The sequence below is a fragment of the Coregonus lavaretus genome, assembly GCF_964263955.1.
Source record: "Coregonus lavaretus genome assembly, chromosome: 11".
Taxonomy (NCBI): domain Eukaryota; kingdom Metazoa; phylum Chordata; class Actinopteri; order Salmoniformes; family Salmonidae; genus Coregonus; species Coregonus lavaretus.
Genome location: NC_139998.1, coordinates 43,043,775 through 43,061,120, shown reverse-complemented (window position 1 = coordinate 43,061,120; position 17,346 = coordinate 43,043,775). Strand labels below are relative to the sequence as shown.

General features: G+C 46.5%; 1 protein-coding gene across 1 annotated transcript in view; it reads left to right on the top strand.

Moving 5' to 3' along the window:
• LOC311136987 (fibrillin-2-like) overlaps positions 1-17,346 on the top strand; it is a gene marked incomplete at both ends in the record, with an annotated part of 69,928 nt that overhangs the window by 47,051 nt on the left and 5,531 nt on the right. Inside the window, 20 exon segments of the mRNA XM_084171319.1 lie at positions 2,224-2,301; positions 2,304-2,375; positions 6,266-6,535; positions 8,910-9,053; positions 9,280-9,399; positions 9,644-9,769; positions 10,155-10,277; positions 10,523-10,798; positions 11,075-11,128; positions 11,406-11,531; positions 11,789-11,914; positions 12,483-12,602; positions 13,509-13,646; positions 13,729-13,779; positions 14,056-14,181; positions 14,727-14,954; positions 15,298-15,423; positions 16,800-16,928; positions 17,077-17,202; positions 17,326-17,336. Coding sequence (XP_084027445.1) covers positions 2,224-2,301; positions 2,304-2,375; positions 6,266-6,535; positions 8,910-9,053; positions 9,280-9,399; positions 9,644-9,769; positions 10,155-10,277; positions 10,523-10,798; positions 11,075-11,128; positions 11,406-11,531; positions 11,789-11,914; positions 12,483-12,602; positions 13,509-13,646; positions 13,729-13,779; positions 14,056-14,181; positions 14,727-14,954; positions 15,298-15,423; positions 16,800-16,928; positions 17,077-17,202; positions 17,326-17,336 — 2,570 coding nt within the window.

Sequence of the window (17,346 nt, the reverse complement as noted above, 5' to 3'; positions counted from 1 at the left end):
ACATCTGGACTCACTTAGAGGCCTGCAGGAGAACAAAGCTGACACCACCACGACAACAAGCAAGACGAGACAGAAAAGAGAGGGAGGAGAGGAGGAAAAAACTATCCAAACGATCCCCTTTCTCTGTTGTTCTGTGTCGCAACAAAGGTGTAGAGCAGTGGGAGAGAGGAAAATAAGGAGGGGTGGGAAGAGAAGGAGGAGCGAGAAGAGCAGGAGGAGGGGGAATAGAAGGAGGAGAGGGAAGAGAAGGAGGAGAGGAAAGAGAAGGAGGAGAGAGAAGAGAAGGAGGAGAGGGAATAGAAGGAGGAGAGGGAAGAGGAGGAGAGGAAAGAGAAGGAGGAGAGGGAATAGAAGGAGGAGAGGAAAGAGAAGGAGGAGAGGGAAGAGAAGGAGGAGAGGGAATAGAAGGAGGAGAGGGAAGAGAAGGAGGAGAGGAAAGAGAAGGAGGAGAGGGAATAGAAGGAGGAGAGGGAAGCGTAGCCTGATTGGGAAAATGAGCTGCTGGCCGTATGGTATCACAGCGCTCGCTCTCTCTCTCTCTCTCTCTCTCTCTCTCTAAGGGGACAGACCATTTCTCTCACACTCCCTCTCCTTCCACCCCCTGCTCTCTTTCTTTCTCCTTCTCTCCTCCAGGCCCTTTTCCTCTTTCCCCCTGTTTTCTCTTTCCCTCGCTTCTCACCCTGAGCGCTCATCCATCTGTCTAGTGTAACACGATGACCTGTAGAGTCCCCAGGAACAAATAAAAGAGAGTTGTGATATCAGGCCCTGTCTGACACAATGACACATCCCACCATATATCCTCAGCTCCAGCCAGAAGCATGCTATGGCTGGCTCCCCTGGTGTGTCGGCCGACTCGGCCCTGTTTGCTTGGGTGTGTTTTGCAAGTGGAGGTAGACTAAGAAACTACTCCTCCCCCTTCCTCCCCCATCCACCTCTGGTTTCCTCTTTGACCTGACCCAGATTACATGAAGTGAGCGGGGGGCTCCAGGTTCAGGAATGTCAACTCTAGCAGCATAGCGTGGAGAAACAGACCGAAGGGACCTGTTGAGCCCAACACTAATCAGCCCTAATGCTCCGTCCGTCGCACTGTGAAAACCCAGTCTGTAAAAGAGAAAGCATGTGTTTGTGCGGCTTGCTATAGACTAGCTAGCTAAGGGTCTGGTTCCAATTTAAGTTATCATCATCCCCATCACCACTTTCCCTCTCTCCTCTCTCCCCCTCTCTGCTCCCCTATTCCCACCCCTCCACACCCATCCTCCCCCAATCCTGCCCCCAGCTGGGTTGGTCCTAGGGAGGGAGGGAGGGTCGAAGCAAGGGGGAAAGTTCGGCTGTAAACCCTAGATGCACAGCTTCTCATGTATAATATAATTGGCCAGGATTGCTCCACATGGAGCTGATTAATTCCAGACTGCTGCCTCATTAGCCAAGTTAATCGACTTGCACTCCTCCTTCCCCTGCTCCTCTCTTTCCCCCATCACTTTCATCTGCATTACACACAAACACACATACGCACTAAGGGACCCTCACTTCTTCTCCACTTACCCCAAACACCCTCTTCCCTCCCTGCGTCCCTCCCTCCCTCCCCCTCCCTCCTCCACCCAACTGACCCTGACCTGAGAGACTGTAACAAACAAGACCAAATTAGGAGGCCCTTGTGATGCCTGCAGTTAGTCAGGTCCCCTCAGACCTTTACAGCTCCCAGACCATAAATTAGCTTCCTCCCAGGCTACCATGTAGAGGGCAGGCAGGGGGAGACTTCCAGGGGAGAGGCAGCCCTGGTATTTGGGGACAGCTGTTACCTGTATCCCCTCGTCAGGGCTGGAGGAACCACACCTCTGTGTGGTAGGGAGGTGTTTGTCAGGCCTTTTTGTGCTGAAGGCTTCTGAATTGTCTTGTGTTCCTCAAGAATGTACAAACCCCTGTTTCCCGTCACAACCGTACACTGTGAGCCAGTAGAAACTGTCTGTGACCCACATTTGTGAAACACTTCAGTATTGTATTTATACTTGGTCACCAGAATATTTACAGTATGTTAAAGCACATGCATTATAATATGGTCTGCTTAAAGTTGAAAGAGTTACAGTAGATTTTCTACATGACCTGGAAGTCAACCCTGTTACAACACAGGTCATGAGTGATTTGAGTGACTCACACTGAAGCATACTGACCTCTCTTCCCATCTCTCTTTCTCTCCACTTCTCCCTCCATCCTCGCCCTCCTCAGACCAGCGTGTGGGCACGTGTTTCTCGGCGTTGGCGAGCGGGCGCTGTGCGGGCGACCTGCAGGGCCAGTATACCAAGATGAGTGCTGCTGTGACACGGGCCGCTGCTGGGCATCTGGACAGATCCCTGAGATGTGCCCTGTCAGGGGATCCGGTGAGTACCACACACACACACACACACACACACACACACACACTTACCACTACTGACCCACAGTCCAAAGGGAGTCCAAACACTCCTTTTGCATATGTGGTATGAATGAACAGCTTGAACAGCTTGGACCTACCGCAGGTCTATTCCCCTGTGAGAGTGTGTGTTCATACTTAATACTTTCATGTATTTGTGATTGTTTGTATGAATGAGTGCCGAGCTGTACTCTCACACACAAACACACACACACACACATTATGGTGGGAGGCCTCCCTTTGGCTATTTCCTCCTCTGGGGTTCACTCAGTTTATGTGTATGTGTGTGTGTGTGTGTGTGTGTGTGTGTGTGTGTGTGTGTGTGTGTGTGTGTGTGTGTGTGTGTGTGTGTGTGTGTGTGTGTTTTGTGTGTGTGTGTTCTCTGTATCCTTTGCTAGGAGATGGCTACCTGCCATACAACATGGAAAACATACACTCACATGCAAGCGATTTCACATGCTGACAAACACACATAGATACTGTATATATAGAGATAGATACAGTTGAAGTCAGAAGTTTATATACACTTAGGTTGGAGTCATTAAAACTTGTTTTTCAACCACTCCACAAATGTCTTGTTAACAAACTATAGGTTTGGCAAGTCAGTTAGGACATCTACTTTGTGCATGACACAAGTAATTTTTCCAACAATTGTTTACAGACAGATTATTTCACTTATAATTCACTGTATCACAATTCCAGTGGGTCAGAAATGTATATTCACTAAGTTGACTGTGCCTTTAAACAGTTTGGGAAATTCCAGCAAATGATGTCATGGCTTTAGAAGCTTCTGATAAGCTAATTGACATCATTTGTCAATTGGAGGTGTACCTGTGGATGTACTTCAAGGCCTACCTTCAAACCCAGTGCCTCTTTGCTTGACATCGTGGGAAAATCAAAAGAAATCAGCCAAGACCTCAGAATGTTGTTTGTAAACCTCCACAAGTCTGGTTCATCATTGGGAGCAATTTCCAAATGCCTGAAGGTACCACGTTCATCTGTACAAACAATAGTACGCACATATAAACACCATGGGACCACGCAGCCATAATACCGCTCAGGAAGGAGATGCGTTCTGTCTCCTACAGATGATCGTACTTTGGTGCGAAAAGTGCAAATCAATCCCAGAACAACAGCAAAGGACCTTGTGAAGATGCTGGAGGAAACAGGTACAAAAGTATCGATATCCACAGTAAAACGAGTCCTATATCAACATAACCTGAAAGGCTGCACAGCAAGGAAGAAGCCATTGCTCGAAAACCGCCATAAAAAAGCCAGAATACGGTTTGCAACTGCACATGGGGACAAAGATTGTACTTTTTGGAGAAATGTCCTCTGGTCTGATGGAACAAAAATAGAACTGTTTGACCATAATGACCATCGCTATGTTTGGAGAAAAAAGGGGGTGGCTTGCAAGCCAAAGAACACCATCCGAACCGTGAAGCACGGGGGTGGTAGACTCATGCTGTGGGGGTGCTTTGCTGCAGGAGGGACTGGTGCACTTCACAAAATAGATGGCATCATGAGGAAGGAAAATGATGTGGATATATTGAAGCAACATCTCAAGACATCAGTCAGGAAGTTAAAGCTTGGTCGCAAATGGGTCTTCCAAATGTACAATGACCCCAAGCATACTTCCAAAGTTGTGGCAAAATGGCTTAAGGACAACAAAGTCAAGGTATTGGAGTGGCCATCACAAAGCCCTGACCTCAATCCTATAGAAAATGTGTGGGCAGAACTGAAAAAGCGTGTGCGAGCAAGGAGCAAACCTGACTCAGTTACACCAGCTCTGTCAGGAGGAATGGGCCAAAATTCACCCAACTTATTGTGGGAAGCTTGTGGAAGGCTACCTGAAACGTTTGACCCAAGTTAAACAATTTAAAGGCAATGCTACCAAATACTAATTGAGTGTATGTAAACTTCTGACCCACTGGGAATGTGATGAAAGAAATAAAAGCTGATATAAATCATTCTCTCTACTATTATTCTGACATTTCACATTCTTAAAATAAAGTGGTGATCCTAACTGACCTAAAACAGGGAATTTTTATTAGGATTAAATGTCAGGAATTGTGAAAAACTGAGTTTAAATGTATTTGGCTAAGGTGTATGGAAACTTCCGACTTCAACTGTATAGACAGTGTGAGATCCTCAAGGTAGTGGAGATCAGATCAGGTTCATACATATACAACCCCTTTTTACAGCCATAATCATGTCCAGGCATTGTGCCAGTGTGTGAGTTTATGCAACCACTGACCCATATGTATACTACAGTGGCTTGCAAAAGTATTCACCCCCCTTGGCATTTTTCCTATTTTGGTGCCTTACAACCTGAAATTAAAGTTTATTTTTTGGGGGGGTTTCTATCATTTGATTTACACAACATGCCTACCACTTTGAAGATGCAAAATATTTTTTGTTGTGAAACAAACAAGAAATAAGACAAAAAAACAGAAAACTTGAGCGTGCATAACTATTCACCTTTTGCAGCAATTACAGCTGCAAGTCTCTTGGGGTATGTCTCTATAAGCTTGGCACATCAAGCCACTGGGATTTTTGCCCATTCTTCAAGGCAAAACTGCTCCAGCTCCTTCAAGTTGGATGGGTTCCACTGGTGTGCAGTAATCTTTAAGTCATACCACAGATTCTCAATTGGATTGAGGTCTGGGCTTTGACTAGGCCATTCCAAGACATTTAAATGTTTCCCCTTAAACCACTCGAGTGTTGCTTTACCAGTATGCTTAGGGTCATTGTCCTGCTGGAAGGTGAACCTCCATCCCAGTCTCAAATCTCTGGAAGACTGAAACAGGTTTCCCTCAAGAATTTCCCTATATTTAGCGCCATCCATCATTCCTTCAATTCTGACCAGTTTCCCAGTCCCTGCCGATGAAACACATCCCACAGCATGATGCTGCCACCACCATGCTTCACTGTGGGGATGGTGTTCTCAGGTGATGAGAGGTGTTGGGTTTGCGCTAGATAGAGCGTTTTCCTTGATGGCCAAAAAGCTACATTTTAGTCTCATCTGACCAGAGTACCTACTTCCATATGTTTGCGGTGTAAGGCTTAAAGTGGTCCTATGGACAGATAATCCAATCTCTGCTGTGGAGCTTTGCAGCTCCTTCAGGGTTATCTTTGGTCTCTTTGTTGCCTCTCTGATTAATGCCCTCCTTGCCTGGTCTGTGAGTTTTGGTGGGCGGTCCTCTCTTAGCAGGTTTGTTGTGGTGCCATATTCTTTCCATTGTTTTATAATGGATTTAATGGTGCTCCGTGGGATGTTCAAAGTTTCTGATATTTATTTATAACCCAACCCTGATCTGTACTTCTCCACAACTTTGTCCCTGACCTGTTTGGAGAGCTCCTTGGTCTTCATGGTGCCGCTTGCTTGGTGGTGCCCCTTGCTTAGTGGTGTTGCAGACTCTGGGGCCTTTCAGAACAGGTGTATATATACTGAGATCATGTGACAGATCATGTGACACTTAGATTGCACACAGGTGGACTTTATTTAACTAATTATGTGACTTCTGAAGGTAATTGGTTGCACCAGATCTTATTTAGGGGCTTCATAGCATGCACCACTTTTCTGTTATATATTTTGTAGAATATTTTGAAACAAGTAATTTTTTTCATTTCACTTCACCAATTTGAACTATTTTGTGAATGTCCATTACATGAAATCCAAATAAAAATCCATTTAAATTACAGGTTGTAATGCAACAAAATTGGAAAAACGCCAAGGGGGATGAATACTTTTGCAAGGCACTGTATCAAAATAGGTAAAACTGACCCAAACCATGACAAAACGTGCATGCATGTCATTTTCATTGAAGATAACCCTTTCCATCCTCTTCCCCGTAGATGAGTACAGAAGGCTGTGCATCGAAGGGGTGCCCCATGGCACAGGTAACGGAGGTTTCCCCCACGGAGGCTTCCCCAATGGTGGCGGCTATCCCAACGGTGGCGGCAACGGTCACGGTTACAGCTATGGCTACAAACTCAACCCCAACGGGCCTAACGGAAACGGTCACCATGGCAACGGGGGAGGAATCGGAGGAGGAGGAATCGGAGGAGGGGGACAGGGAGGAGGAGGCAATGGTTTTGGAGGAAACGGCGGCGGCCGTAATATCGGTGAGTTGGTTAGGCCACGACATGTGTCCATAGGGTAGTGTTGCATTATTAGCCTGTGGTTTTAAGTTTTGTATCAGAGATATTAGAGTGTTTAAACTGAGTTTATGACCTATTGATCTTTTAACCTGTCGATCAGGTCTTGTGCCGCGTTCAAAACAACTGGGAGCTCGGAACTCGGAAACCTCTGACTTCAGCGCATTCAAGACAACTGGGAACTCTGAAAAAAACGATCTCTGACTGGGAAAATTCTTTCTAGAGCTCCGACCTTAAGATTCCTTAAGTTGTTTTGAACGCGGCATTGGACTGGGTATTTTGGAGAAGCGATTGTAACTCAAGGAAACTAACCTGAATGTCAAAATAATGATGGGAGTAACTTCAAGTTTTATTGTCACCTGCACAAGTACAGTGAAATGCCTTTATTGGAAGCTCTTTCCAAACAATGCAGTAACCAATATCCGTAGTACTATAAAATAAAGTAAAAACACACGAGAAATAGAAATAAGAACATGATAAATGAAGTAAGCTATGTATACAGGGTCAGTGCCAATACCATATTTACAATGTGCAGGGATAATGGAGTGGTAGAGGTAGTAATGTATAGGGATAAGGCATCAGGATATACACTACATGACCAAAAGTATGTGGACACCTGCACGTCGAACATCTCATTCCAAAATCATGGGCATTAATATGGAGTTGGTCCCCCTTTTGCTGCTATAACAGCCTTCACTCTTCTGGGAAGGCTTTCCACTTGATGTTGGAACATTGCTGCGGGGACTTGCTTCCATTCAGTCACAATAGCATTAGTGAGGTCAGGCACTGATGTTGGGCGATTAGGCCTGGCTCGCAGTTGGGGTTCCAATTCATCCTAAAGGTGTTCGATGGGGTTGAGGTCAGGGCTCTGTGCAGGCCAGTCAAGTTCTTCCACACCGATCTCGACAAGCCATTTTGGTATGGACCTCGCTTTGTGCACGTGGGCATTGTCATGCTGAAACAGGAAAGGGCTTTCCCCAAACTGTTGCCACAAAGTTGGAAGCACAGAATCATCTAGAATGTCATTGTATGCTGTAGCGTTAAGATTTCCCTTCACTGGAACTAAGGGGCCTAGTCTGAACCATGATAAACAGCCCCAGACCATTATTCCTCCTCCACCAAACTTTACAGTTGGCACTGTGCATTCGGGGAGGTAGCGTTCTCCTGAAATCCACCAAACCTAGATTAGTCCATCAGACTGCCAGATGGTGAAGTGTGATTCATCACTCCAGAGAACGCGTTTCCACTGCTCTAGAGTCCAATGGTGGCGAGCTTTACACCACTCCAGCCAACACTTGGCATTGCGCATGGTGATCTTAGGCTTGTGTGCGGCTGCTCGGCCATGGAAACCCATTTCATGAAGCTCCAAACTAACAGTTATTGTGCTGACCTTGCTTCCAGAGGCAGTTTGGAACTAGGTAGTGAGTGTTGAAACAGAGGACAGATGATTTTTGTGGCTGAAATAGTAGAATCCACTAATTTGAAGGGGTGTACACATACTTTTGTATATATAGCGTATGATAAACAGAGTAGCAGCTGTCACGTTCGTTCATGAACGGGTCAGACCAAGGCGCAGCGTGATATGCATACATGTTTATTTGACTATTAAACACAACGACAAAACAAGAAACGAAACGTGAAGTCCAAGGTACACAAACAACATACCTAACACGAAACAAGATCCCACAACCCACTAGTGCCAATAGGCTGCCTAAGTATGGTCCCCAATCAGAGACAACGAGCGACAGCTGCCTCTGATTGGGAACCACACCGGCCAACATAGATCTAGACATACTAGATCTAAACATAGAAAATACAACATAGAACATCACAACAAGGAATATACACACCCTGACTCAACATATAAGCGTCCTCTGAGTCAGGGCGTGACAGCAGCAGTGTATAAGATGATTGTATGTGAGCGTGTGTGTGTGTAGAGTCAGTATAAATGTGTGTGCGTGTTATGTGTGTGTGAGCAAATTAAGTGTGTGTGTGTGTGTGTGTGTGTGTGTGTGTGTTGGAGTGTCAGTGTGAGTGTGTGTAAGTGAGTGTGTGTGTAGGGTCCTGTGAGTGTGCATAGAGTCAGTGCAATAAAAACGTAATTGCAGATAGTCCATGTAGCCATTTAGTTAGCTATTTAGCAGTCTTGGGGATAGAAGCTGTTCAGGAGCCTGTTGGTGTCAGACTTGCTTGGGTACTGCTTGCCATGCGGAAGAAGAGAGAATAGTCTATGGCTTTTCATAAACTTTTCTTCACTGTGTTTTAATAAATTATAAACATTGTGTGATAATGTATTGTAATGTATTGTAATGTGATTGTGTGTTGTGTTGTGTATCCTCAGTCCCTGTGTCAGTCAATGAGACCGTTGACGTGTGTAAACATTTCACCAACCTGTGTTTGAACGGCCGCTGTATCCCCACCCCGACCAGCTACCGCTGTGAATGTAACATGGGCTACAGACAGGATGTACGCGGGGAGTGTATTGGTAAACCCACTGCAGTCATTACAGTTAGGAAAATGACATACACTCTACTGCCATCTTCTGACCACACACATAACGTCTCTGGTAGATGTAAAACTCAGGGTATACTTACACAATAGCATTGATTCTTTCACCTTTTTTAACACATATGGGAGTGTTCAGATTTGTAATTGGAGCATCCTGGGTTGCACTGATAAACTCATATTTCTTCATCGCCTCCCTCCTTCAGATGTGGATGAGTGCGTCAGCAACCCCTGTGTCAACGGAGACTGTGTCAACACACCTGGATCGTACCACTGCAAGTGTCACGAAGGCTACCAGGGAACCCCCACCAAACAGGCCTGCATTGGTATGTTCCAATCACTCACCAGAACAACTATAGAACATTATAATTGTTTATTACAACGGTTGTATTGTATGGATAGACTGGGTACGTTGGCCCACTGACTGACTCTGCTTGTAACAACACCACAAGGTGTCCAGAACAGAAACAGACTGGTACCTAACCTGGCTAACAGTCAAACTAAGCCTAAACCCCCCTCCCCCTCCCTCCTTTCCTCCCCCTCCCTCCCCCTCCCTCCCTCCCTCCCCAGATATTGATGAGTGCATCGTAAACGGAGTGATGTGTCGTAACGGACGTTGTGTCAACACTGACGGAAGCTTCCAGTGCATCTGCAACGCTGGCTTTGAGCTCACTCCTGATGGGAAGAACTGCATAGGTGAGCTACACACACATACCTTACTCTCTAACTGCATGGTCTACACCTACAGGCCTGTTACATGGTAATCACATACTGTATGTTACTAGGTTACAGTCATTTGTTTGTGGTAGAAAGCCTACGTGGCAGGAAGCCTACGTGGCAGGAAGCCTACGTGGCAGAAAGCCTACGTGGCAGGAAGCCTACGTGGTAGAAAGCCTACGTGGAAGAAAGCCTACGTGGTAGAAAGCCTACGTGGAAGAAAGCCTACGTGGCAGGAAGCCTACGTGGCAGGAAGCCTACGTGGCAGGAAGCCTACGTGGCAGGAAGCCTACGTGGTAGAAAGCCTACGTGGTAGAAAGCCTACGTGGTAGAAAGCCTAATTCACCTCCATTTCTTCAACCAGATCATGATGAGTGTGCCACCACCAACATGTGTCTCAATGGAATGTGTATCAACGAGGACGGAAGCTTCAAGTGTATCTGCAAACCTGGCTTCGCCCTGGCACCTAACGGACGTTACTGCACAGGTACGTCATCTGGTATAATTTCTGGATGTGGATCCTCTCAAAAGGTTTCTTAGTATCTAAGGGTGTTTCTAGGCCACTGTCACCTTAGCTTGCATTTTGGCTGTCACTGTTAAGGACTTTGAAGGTAATAAAAGTAGCTGATAAGAAATGTTATGTAGATTACATTTGAGTGATTCCATGACTGTATTGCCAGCCATGTGGCACAAGTACCATCATCATATCTCTCCCCTTCTCTCCTCCCTCAGACATTGATGAGTGCCAGACACCAGGCATCTGTATGAATGGACGATGTATCAATTCTGAGGGCTCCTTCCGCTGTGAGTGCCCACCGGGCCTGGCCATCGACGTGGATGGGAGAGTGTGTGTCGACACACACATGCGTACCACCTGCTACGGTGCCATCAAGATGGGCACGTGCTCGCGGCCCTTCCCTGGCGCCGTCACCAAGTCTGAGTGCTGCTGTGCCAGTCCTGATCACGGCTTCGGAGAGCCTTGCCAACCCTGTCCTGCCCGCAACTCAGGTGACTGACTAACCCTAACCACACCAGAAAACATAATTGGTTTACTTGTGCTGTCATTCAGATCCTGTTAGCCTGGAATCCAAGCTGATATGCTCTGTTTCACTATTGTTTCACTTCACAATATTGTTCATATCAGTTTAGATTCCAGGCTAAGATCCTGTAGAACTCTACCAAATACTGCAGAAGTGATTGTTAGAATTATAATGTAAATTGTGATTTTTTTGTTACACTGGATATATTAGCAGGTGACTTACAGGTCATTTTCTTGGCTTTCAGCTGAGTTCCAGGCAGTGTGCAGCAGTGGGATTGGCATTACTGCTGACGGCAGAGGTGAGTCATGTGACTGGTACTGTTTAATGTTAGGTATCTGTGGTTTGGAGCTTGTCCTACAATCACTGCTAGTTATTCTGGCATTTAACAGGCCTCCCCTCAAACATTACAATGCGTCCCTCAGAAAGGTGTGAATCTTGCTCCGAATTTCAAATCAAAGAGAGAAAAAAGGGAAAGTGAAGAAAAGGAATCTGTAGGTTGGAGAGAGCTGAAAGCTAAGGCTGTGGTTTGTGGTGGGCTGTGGCTCATGTGGGTTTGTTCCTGTGTGTCTCCTCAGACATCAACGAGTGTGCCTTGGACCCAGACATCTGTCAGAACGGCATGTGTGAGAACCTGAGAGGGAGCTACCGCTGCATCTGTAACATCGGCTACGAGTCCGACTCCAGCGGCAAGAACTGCGTGGGTGAGTCCAGTCTTCCTGTATCCAATGTCTGTTGGAAAAATCAGTGACCCAAATTAAAGTTTATCAGACCATTTCATACCTTAAAAGTGATCTAAAGTCAAACTGAATCCCATATTTTTCACAGCCTCTGCTGTACTTTCGTGGTCTTGACTTTGACATATGAACAAAGTTTCAAACACTGGGGTTGATTGTTTTGGCTGGCTTGTGTTACACTTGATAAGTCAACCCTGTTGTTCATCTTCTCCTCAACCTACCAGACATCAATGAGTGCCTAGTGAACCGTCTGCTGTGTGACAATGGCCTGTGTAGAAACACCCCCGGCAGCTACTCCTGCTCCTGTCCCAAAGGCTTCGTCTTCAAACCTGACTCTGAGACTTGCGAAGGTAAACACTTCATACACACACCAATGGAGAAGACACACACTCCTCACATTTCTAATGCCTCAATATCAGCATACTTATGCGCAACCACAGTTGAAAATGCTAGGAGTATCTGAACTGTGTTGGTATTCCTCTTCGTTTCATTGACTATATGTTGTAGATGTGAACTCTGCTAGATGTGTGTACACCTGCAACTGTTTAACACATGAGAGATTGGAGTTAAATAGAACATCAGATATATGAACATGTGTTGGCTTACATCCTCTGTCCTTGAACCACTTTCCATAAAGTTTTCTGTCTTTGTTGAAGTAAACGCATGTCTGTCTATATCACAGGAGGCTGGTGGCACCTTAATGGGGAGAACGGGCTCGTAATGACTGGAGCGGAATCGGTGGAATGGTATCAAATACATCAAACACATGGTTTCCAGGTGTTTCATGCCATTCCATTTGCTCCGTTACGGACGTTATTATAAGCCATTCTCCACTCAACAGCCTGTTAAGGATGACCCATTTAACTGGCTCTTCTCTTCTCTGCCTTACCTAACCCTGCTCTGATCCATGTGTTTCAGATATCAACGAGTGTGAGTCCAGCCCGTGTGTCAACGGAGTCTGCCGCAACATCGCCGGGTCCTTCAACTGCGAGTGTTCCCACGGCAGCAAGCTGGACTCCACCAACACCATCTGCGTGGGTAAGAGAACGAGGCGTCTGTCACAACTGCAGACTCAATCTGACACAAATGAAAAACAACGTATTCCTGAGACAAACTTCTGTTGGAGAATCATCATCAAGCAGACAGTCAGAGTGAAAAGTGGGATTTGAGCCAAAGTTTCTAGCTTCATAGGCCTTCTAGAACAGGCCTGGGAAATTCCAGTCCTCGGGGGCCTGATTGGTGTCACACTTATTCTAGTCGAAATAAACAAGTCAATGTCTGCTTTGAGGACATGTCCAGACACATCTGAACATCTACAGATGGTAATCTGGGATGAGTCATTTGAATAAATACCAACATGAGCCGGCCTTGTCAGTCTAATAGATTCCTGTACTTTAGAATATAGCGCTGTTTTCTGTTCAAAGCAGAGTCATATATTTGGTTCAAAGCCATCACTCAGCAGCGAGAATGTAAATTGTGGTTTAGTTTTGGGTGAGCCTGCGGTTTTGGGAGAACAAATGCACATCCCATTTGTTCTGACTGTGCTCTCAGTCCATTAGGACTGCCATAGCAAATTATTAATGTCAATTATGCATTTGTCTCAGTTTGGGCTGAGGTAAGATGGAAGCTGTTGGAAGGGACAGCTGTACTTAATTACTTTCCACTGATGGTGCTGTTGTGCTTGGAATGATTGGAGTACAGTATACCAATGAGAGATGTGTGTATGTTGGTTGATGCTTTACAGTACATTTGAATTGATGTGCCTTTTCTCTGCAGGGTTCTCTTGAGTGCCTTCACTTGCTCACATTCTCTCTCTCTCTTTCTTCCCTCTCTTCCCCTCCTACCTATTTCTCTTCCCTTTCTCTCTTTCACTCTCGCTTCCCTACCCCTCTCTCTCTCGCTCTCTTTCTCCCTCTCTTCTCTCTCCCCCTCCTCCCTCTACAGACAGCATGAAGGGAACGTGCTGGCTGAACATCCAAGATGGCCGCTGTGAGGTCAACATCAACGGCGCCACGCTCAAGTCCGAGTGCTGCTCTACACTGGGAGCTGCCTGGGGCAGCCCCTGTGAACGCTGCGAGATCGGTCAGTACACACACAAACACACACACCTACTAAACATAATGAAGTGTGAGGTGTGTACTGTAACTGCTGTCTCTCTCCACAGACACTGCCTGCTCCAGAGGGTTCGCTCGTATGAAGGGAGTCAACTGTGAAGGTAAGACACTAATCGACCCCTACACACACACACACACACACACACACACACACACACACACACACACACACACACACACACACACACACACACACACACACACACACACACACAGTCAACTGTGAAGGTAGCAGACATTCTTACAGCCATAATGACCCTCTGCCTCCCTCCCTGTGGTATTCCATTCACCTTCCGTTCTTCCTTCCCTCCCTCAGAAAATGATGAGCCATAGAGCACAGTCAGTCTTGTAATATTGTCCCTATTTCCTCCCTGCAGACATCAATGAGTGTGAGGTGTTCCCGGGGGTGTGTACCAACGGGCGCTGTGTCAACACCCAGGGCTCCTTCCGCTGTGAGTGTGGCGAGGGGCTCACCCTGGACGGGAGTGGACGCACCTGCGTGGGTAAGACAACACTGCCACCAACATAAACTCTGGCAGACACCATGCATTTTTATAATAACTGAAATCAGAACTGGCTATTATGTATCTTTTCTGTTGACTTCACACATATACTATATTTAAGCAATAAGACCAGAGGGGGTGTGGTATATTGCCAATATACCACGGCTAAGGGCTTTTCTTATGCACGACGCAACGCAGAGTGCCTGGATACAGCCCTTGGTATATTGGCCATATACCACAAACCCCCGAGGTGCCTTATTGCTATTATCAACTGGTTACCAATGTAACAGTAAAAAAAAGAGCAGTAAAAACAAATTTGGGGTCATACCAGTGGTATACAATCTGATATACCATGGCCGTCAGCCAATCAGCATTCAGGGCTCGAAACACCCAGTTTATAATACACTATAAAATATGAATGATAACCTACATGGGAGAAAAGACAAATTTGGTGACAACAAATATTAGCATGGTTAGCATACTGTGGCATTAGCCGTAAAGTTCTGTATGTCTGACTGTTGTCCGTCCATCTGTCTATCCCTCAGACGTGCGCAGCGAGCAGTGCTACATGAAGTGGCACGAGGACGAGTGTGGTGAGCCGCTGCCCGGGCGCTACCGCGTTGACATGTGCTGCTGCTCGGTGGGCGCGGCCTGGGGCATTGACTGTGAGGAGTGTCCCAAGGCGGGCACCCCGGAGTACAAGGCCATCTGCCCCAGAGGACCAGGCTTCGCCAACCGAGGAGACATCCTGACTGGCAGACCCTTCTACAAAGGTAGGAACTAAGACTTATTATCTAGTCTTGGTAACACTCTAATTTGCGTTGGGATAATGTAGCATTCACAACATATTCATAAAGCCTTCATGAGCAGTCATAATCTTCTGAACACAAGTAGGTATGTTTCTTACGCTAACAGATTCTGAGTGAAGTCCTACTACTACACTGAGGAGCTACACACAAAACAAGCACACCATTATGGCCTCACGCCAGCAGTTGCAAACCAACCACAGCGTCTAATCTCTTTAACCACTAGACATTTCTTTAGATTATTACTGGATTCCATGTTCAATTCCACCGCTAACCCCTGCTGTTCGTCCATTGTGTTGTCCCTCCATAGATGTAAATGAGTGTAAGGTGTTCAACGGCCTGTGCTCCCACGGAACCTGTCGCAACACCATCGGCAGCTTCAAGTGTCGCTGCAGCAGCGGCTTCGCCCTCACCATGGAGGAGAGGAACTGCACAGGTATAGAGAGAGAGAGAGAGAGAGAGAGAGAGAGAGAGAGAGAGAGAGAGAGAGAGAGAGAGAGAGAGAGAGAGAGAGAGAGAGAGAGAGAGAATTATAAGGGGGGGTGGCAGAGAGACTGTAATAAACATAATTCTGTTTATTCCATAGAAAAGCATTTAAAAATCTGTATGATTAAAGCAGAAATCTATATCTTTAGTAAGTATCCTTGTATATGATTTCTGTAGTATTTGAGAATGTTTTAGGGGCAAAACATTATTTTGACATTTTGAAACACTCCTACTGGGCACAGACGTCAATTCAATGTCTATTCCACGTTGGTTCAATGCAATGACTATTTGCATTGCCCCCCCACCCCACTCCAACCCCGTCTTTTACGCTGCTGCTACTCTGTTTATTATTTATGCATAGTCACTTTAACTCTACCCACATGTACATTACCTCTGTACCGGTACACCCTGTATATAACCTCCCTACTGTTATTTTATTTTACTGCTGCTTTAATTATTTGCTATTTAAAAAAATTTAACTGCATTGTTGGTTAAGGGCTTGTAAGTAAGCATTTCACCTGTTGGATTCGGCGCATGTGGCAAATAAAATTTGATTTGATGTCATTGAAATTACGTGGAAACAACGTTGATTCAACCAGTGTGTGCCCAGTGGGCTGTTTGTTGACACAGCTGAATTTTCTCATGAGATCAGTAAAGTAATGCTGAATATTATATTTCTGTAATGTACATTATTCCCTCTGTCTCTCCCTCCCTCCTCCCTCCTCTGTCTCTCCTCCCTCCTCTGTCTCTCCTCCCTCCTCTGTCTCTCCCTCCTCCTCTGTCTCTCCTCCCTCCTCTGTCTCTCCCTCCTCTGTCTCTCCCTCCTCCTCTGTCTCTCCCTCCTCCTCTGTCTCTCCTTCCTCCTCTGTCTCTCCTTCCTCCTCTGTCTCACCCTCCTCTGTCTCTCCTCCCTCCTCTGTCTCTCCTCCCTCCTCTGTCTCTCCTCCCTCCTCTGTCTCTCCCTCCTCCTCTGTCTCTCCTTCCTCCTCTGTCTCTCCTTCCTCCTCTGTCTCACCCTCCTCTGTCTCTCCTCCCTCCTCTGTCTCTCCTTCCTCCTCTGTCTCTCCCTCCTCCTCTGTCTCTCCCTCCTCCTCTGTCTCTCCCTCCTCTGTCTCTCCCTCCTCCTCTGTCTCACCCTCCTCTGTCTCTCCTCCCTCCTCTGTCTCTCCTCCCTCCTCTGTCTCTCCTCCCTCCTCTGTCTCTCCCTCCTCTGTCTCTCCTCCCTCCTCTGTCTCTCCTCCCTCCTCTGTCACTCCCTCCTCTGTCTCTCCTCCCTCCTCTGTCTCTCCCTCCTCTGTCTCTCCCTCCTCTGTCTCTGTGTCTTAGATATTGATGAATGTCATATCTCTCCGGACCTGTGTGGCCACGGCACCTGCGTGAACACCCCTGGCAGCTTCGAGTGTGAATGCTTCGAGGGCTACGAAAGTGGCTTCATGATGATGAAGAACTGCATGGGTGAGTCACACACACAAACACAGACACACACTGCTCTCCAGCTGACAGGAGAGTGGGAGAATTTCCTCACAGATCCTCTGTGCAAGTCATTTTTGACAGCTGACCTCATTGCACTCTCTCCCTCTCTTCCTCCCCCTCTCCCCTGCAGATATTGATGAATGTGAGCGGAACCCTCTGCTGTGTCGAGGAGGCGCCTGTCTGAACACAGAGGGGAGTTACGAGTGTGAATGTCCACCCGGACACCAGCTTAGTCCCGATGGTTCCTCCTGCGAAGGTAGGTCATATATCCATCCACAGTGCACACTATACATTTCACACACACACACACACACACACACCTAGAATATGAGACACTTACACCACCGTAAAAAAAATATAAAGTTACATCATCCCAAAGTCATCTGGAATGCATTTTCAA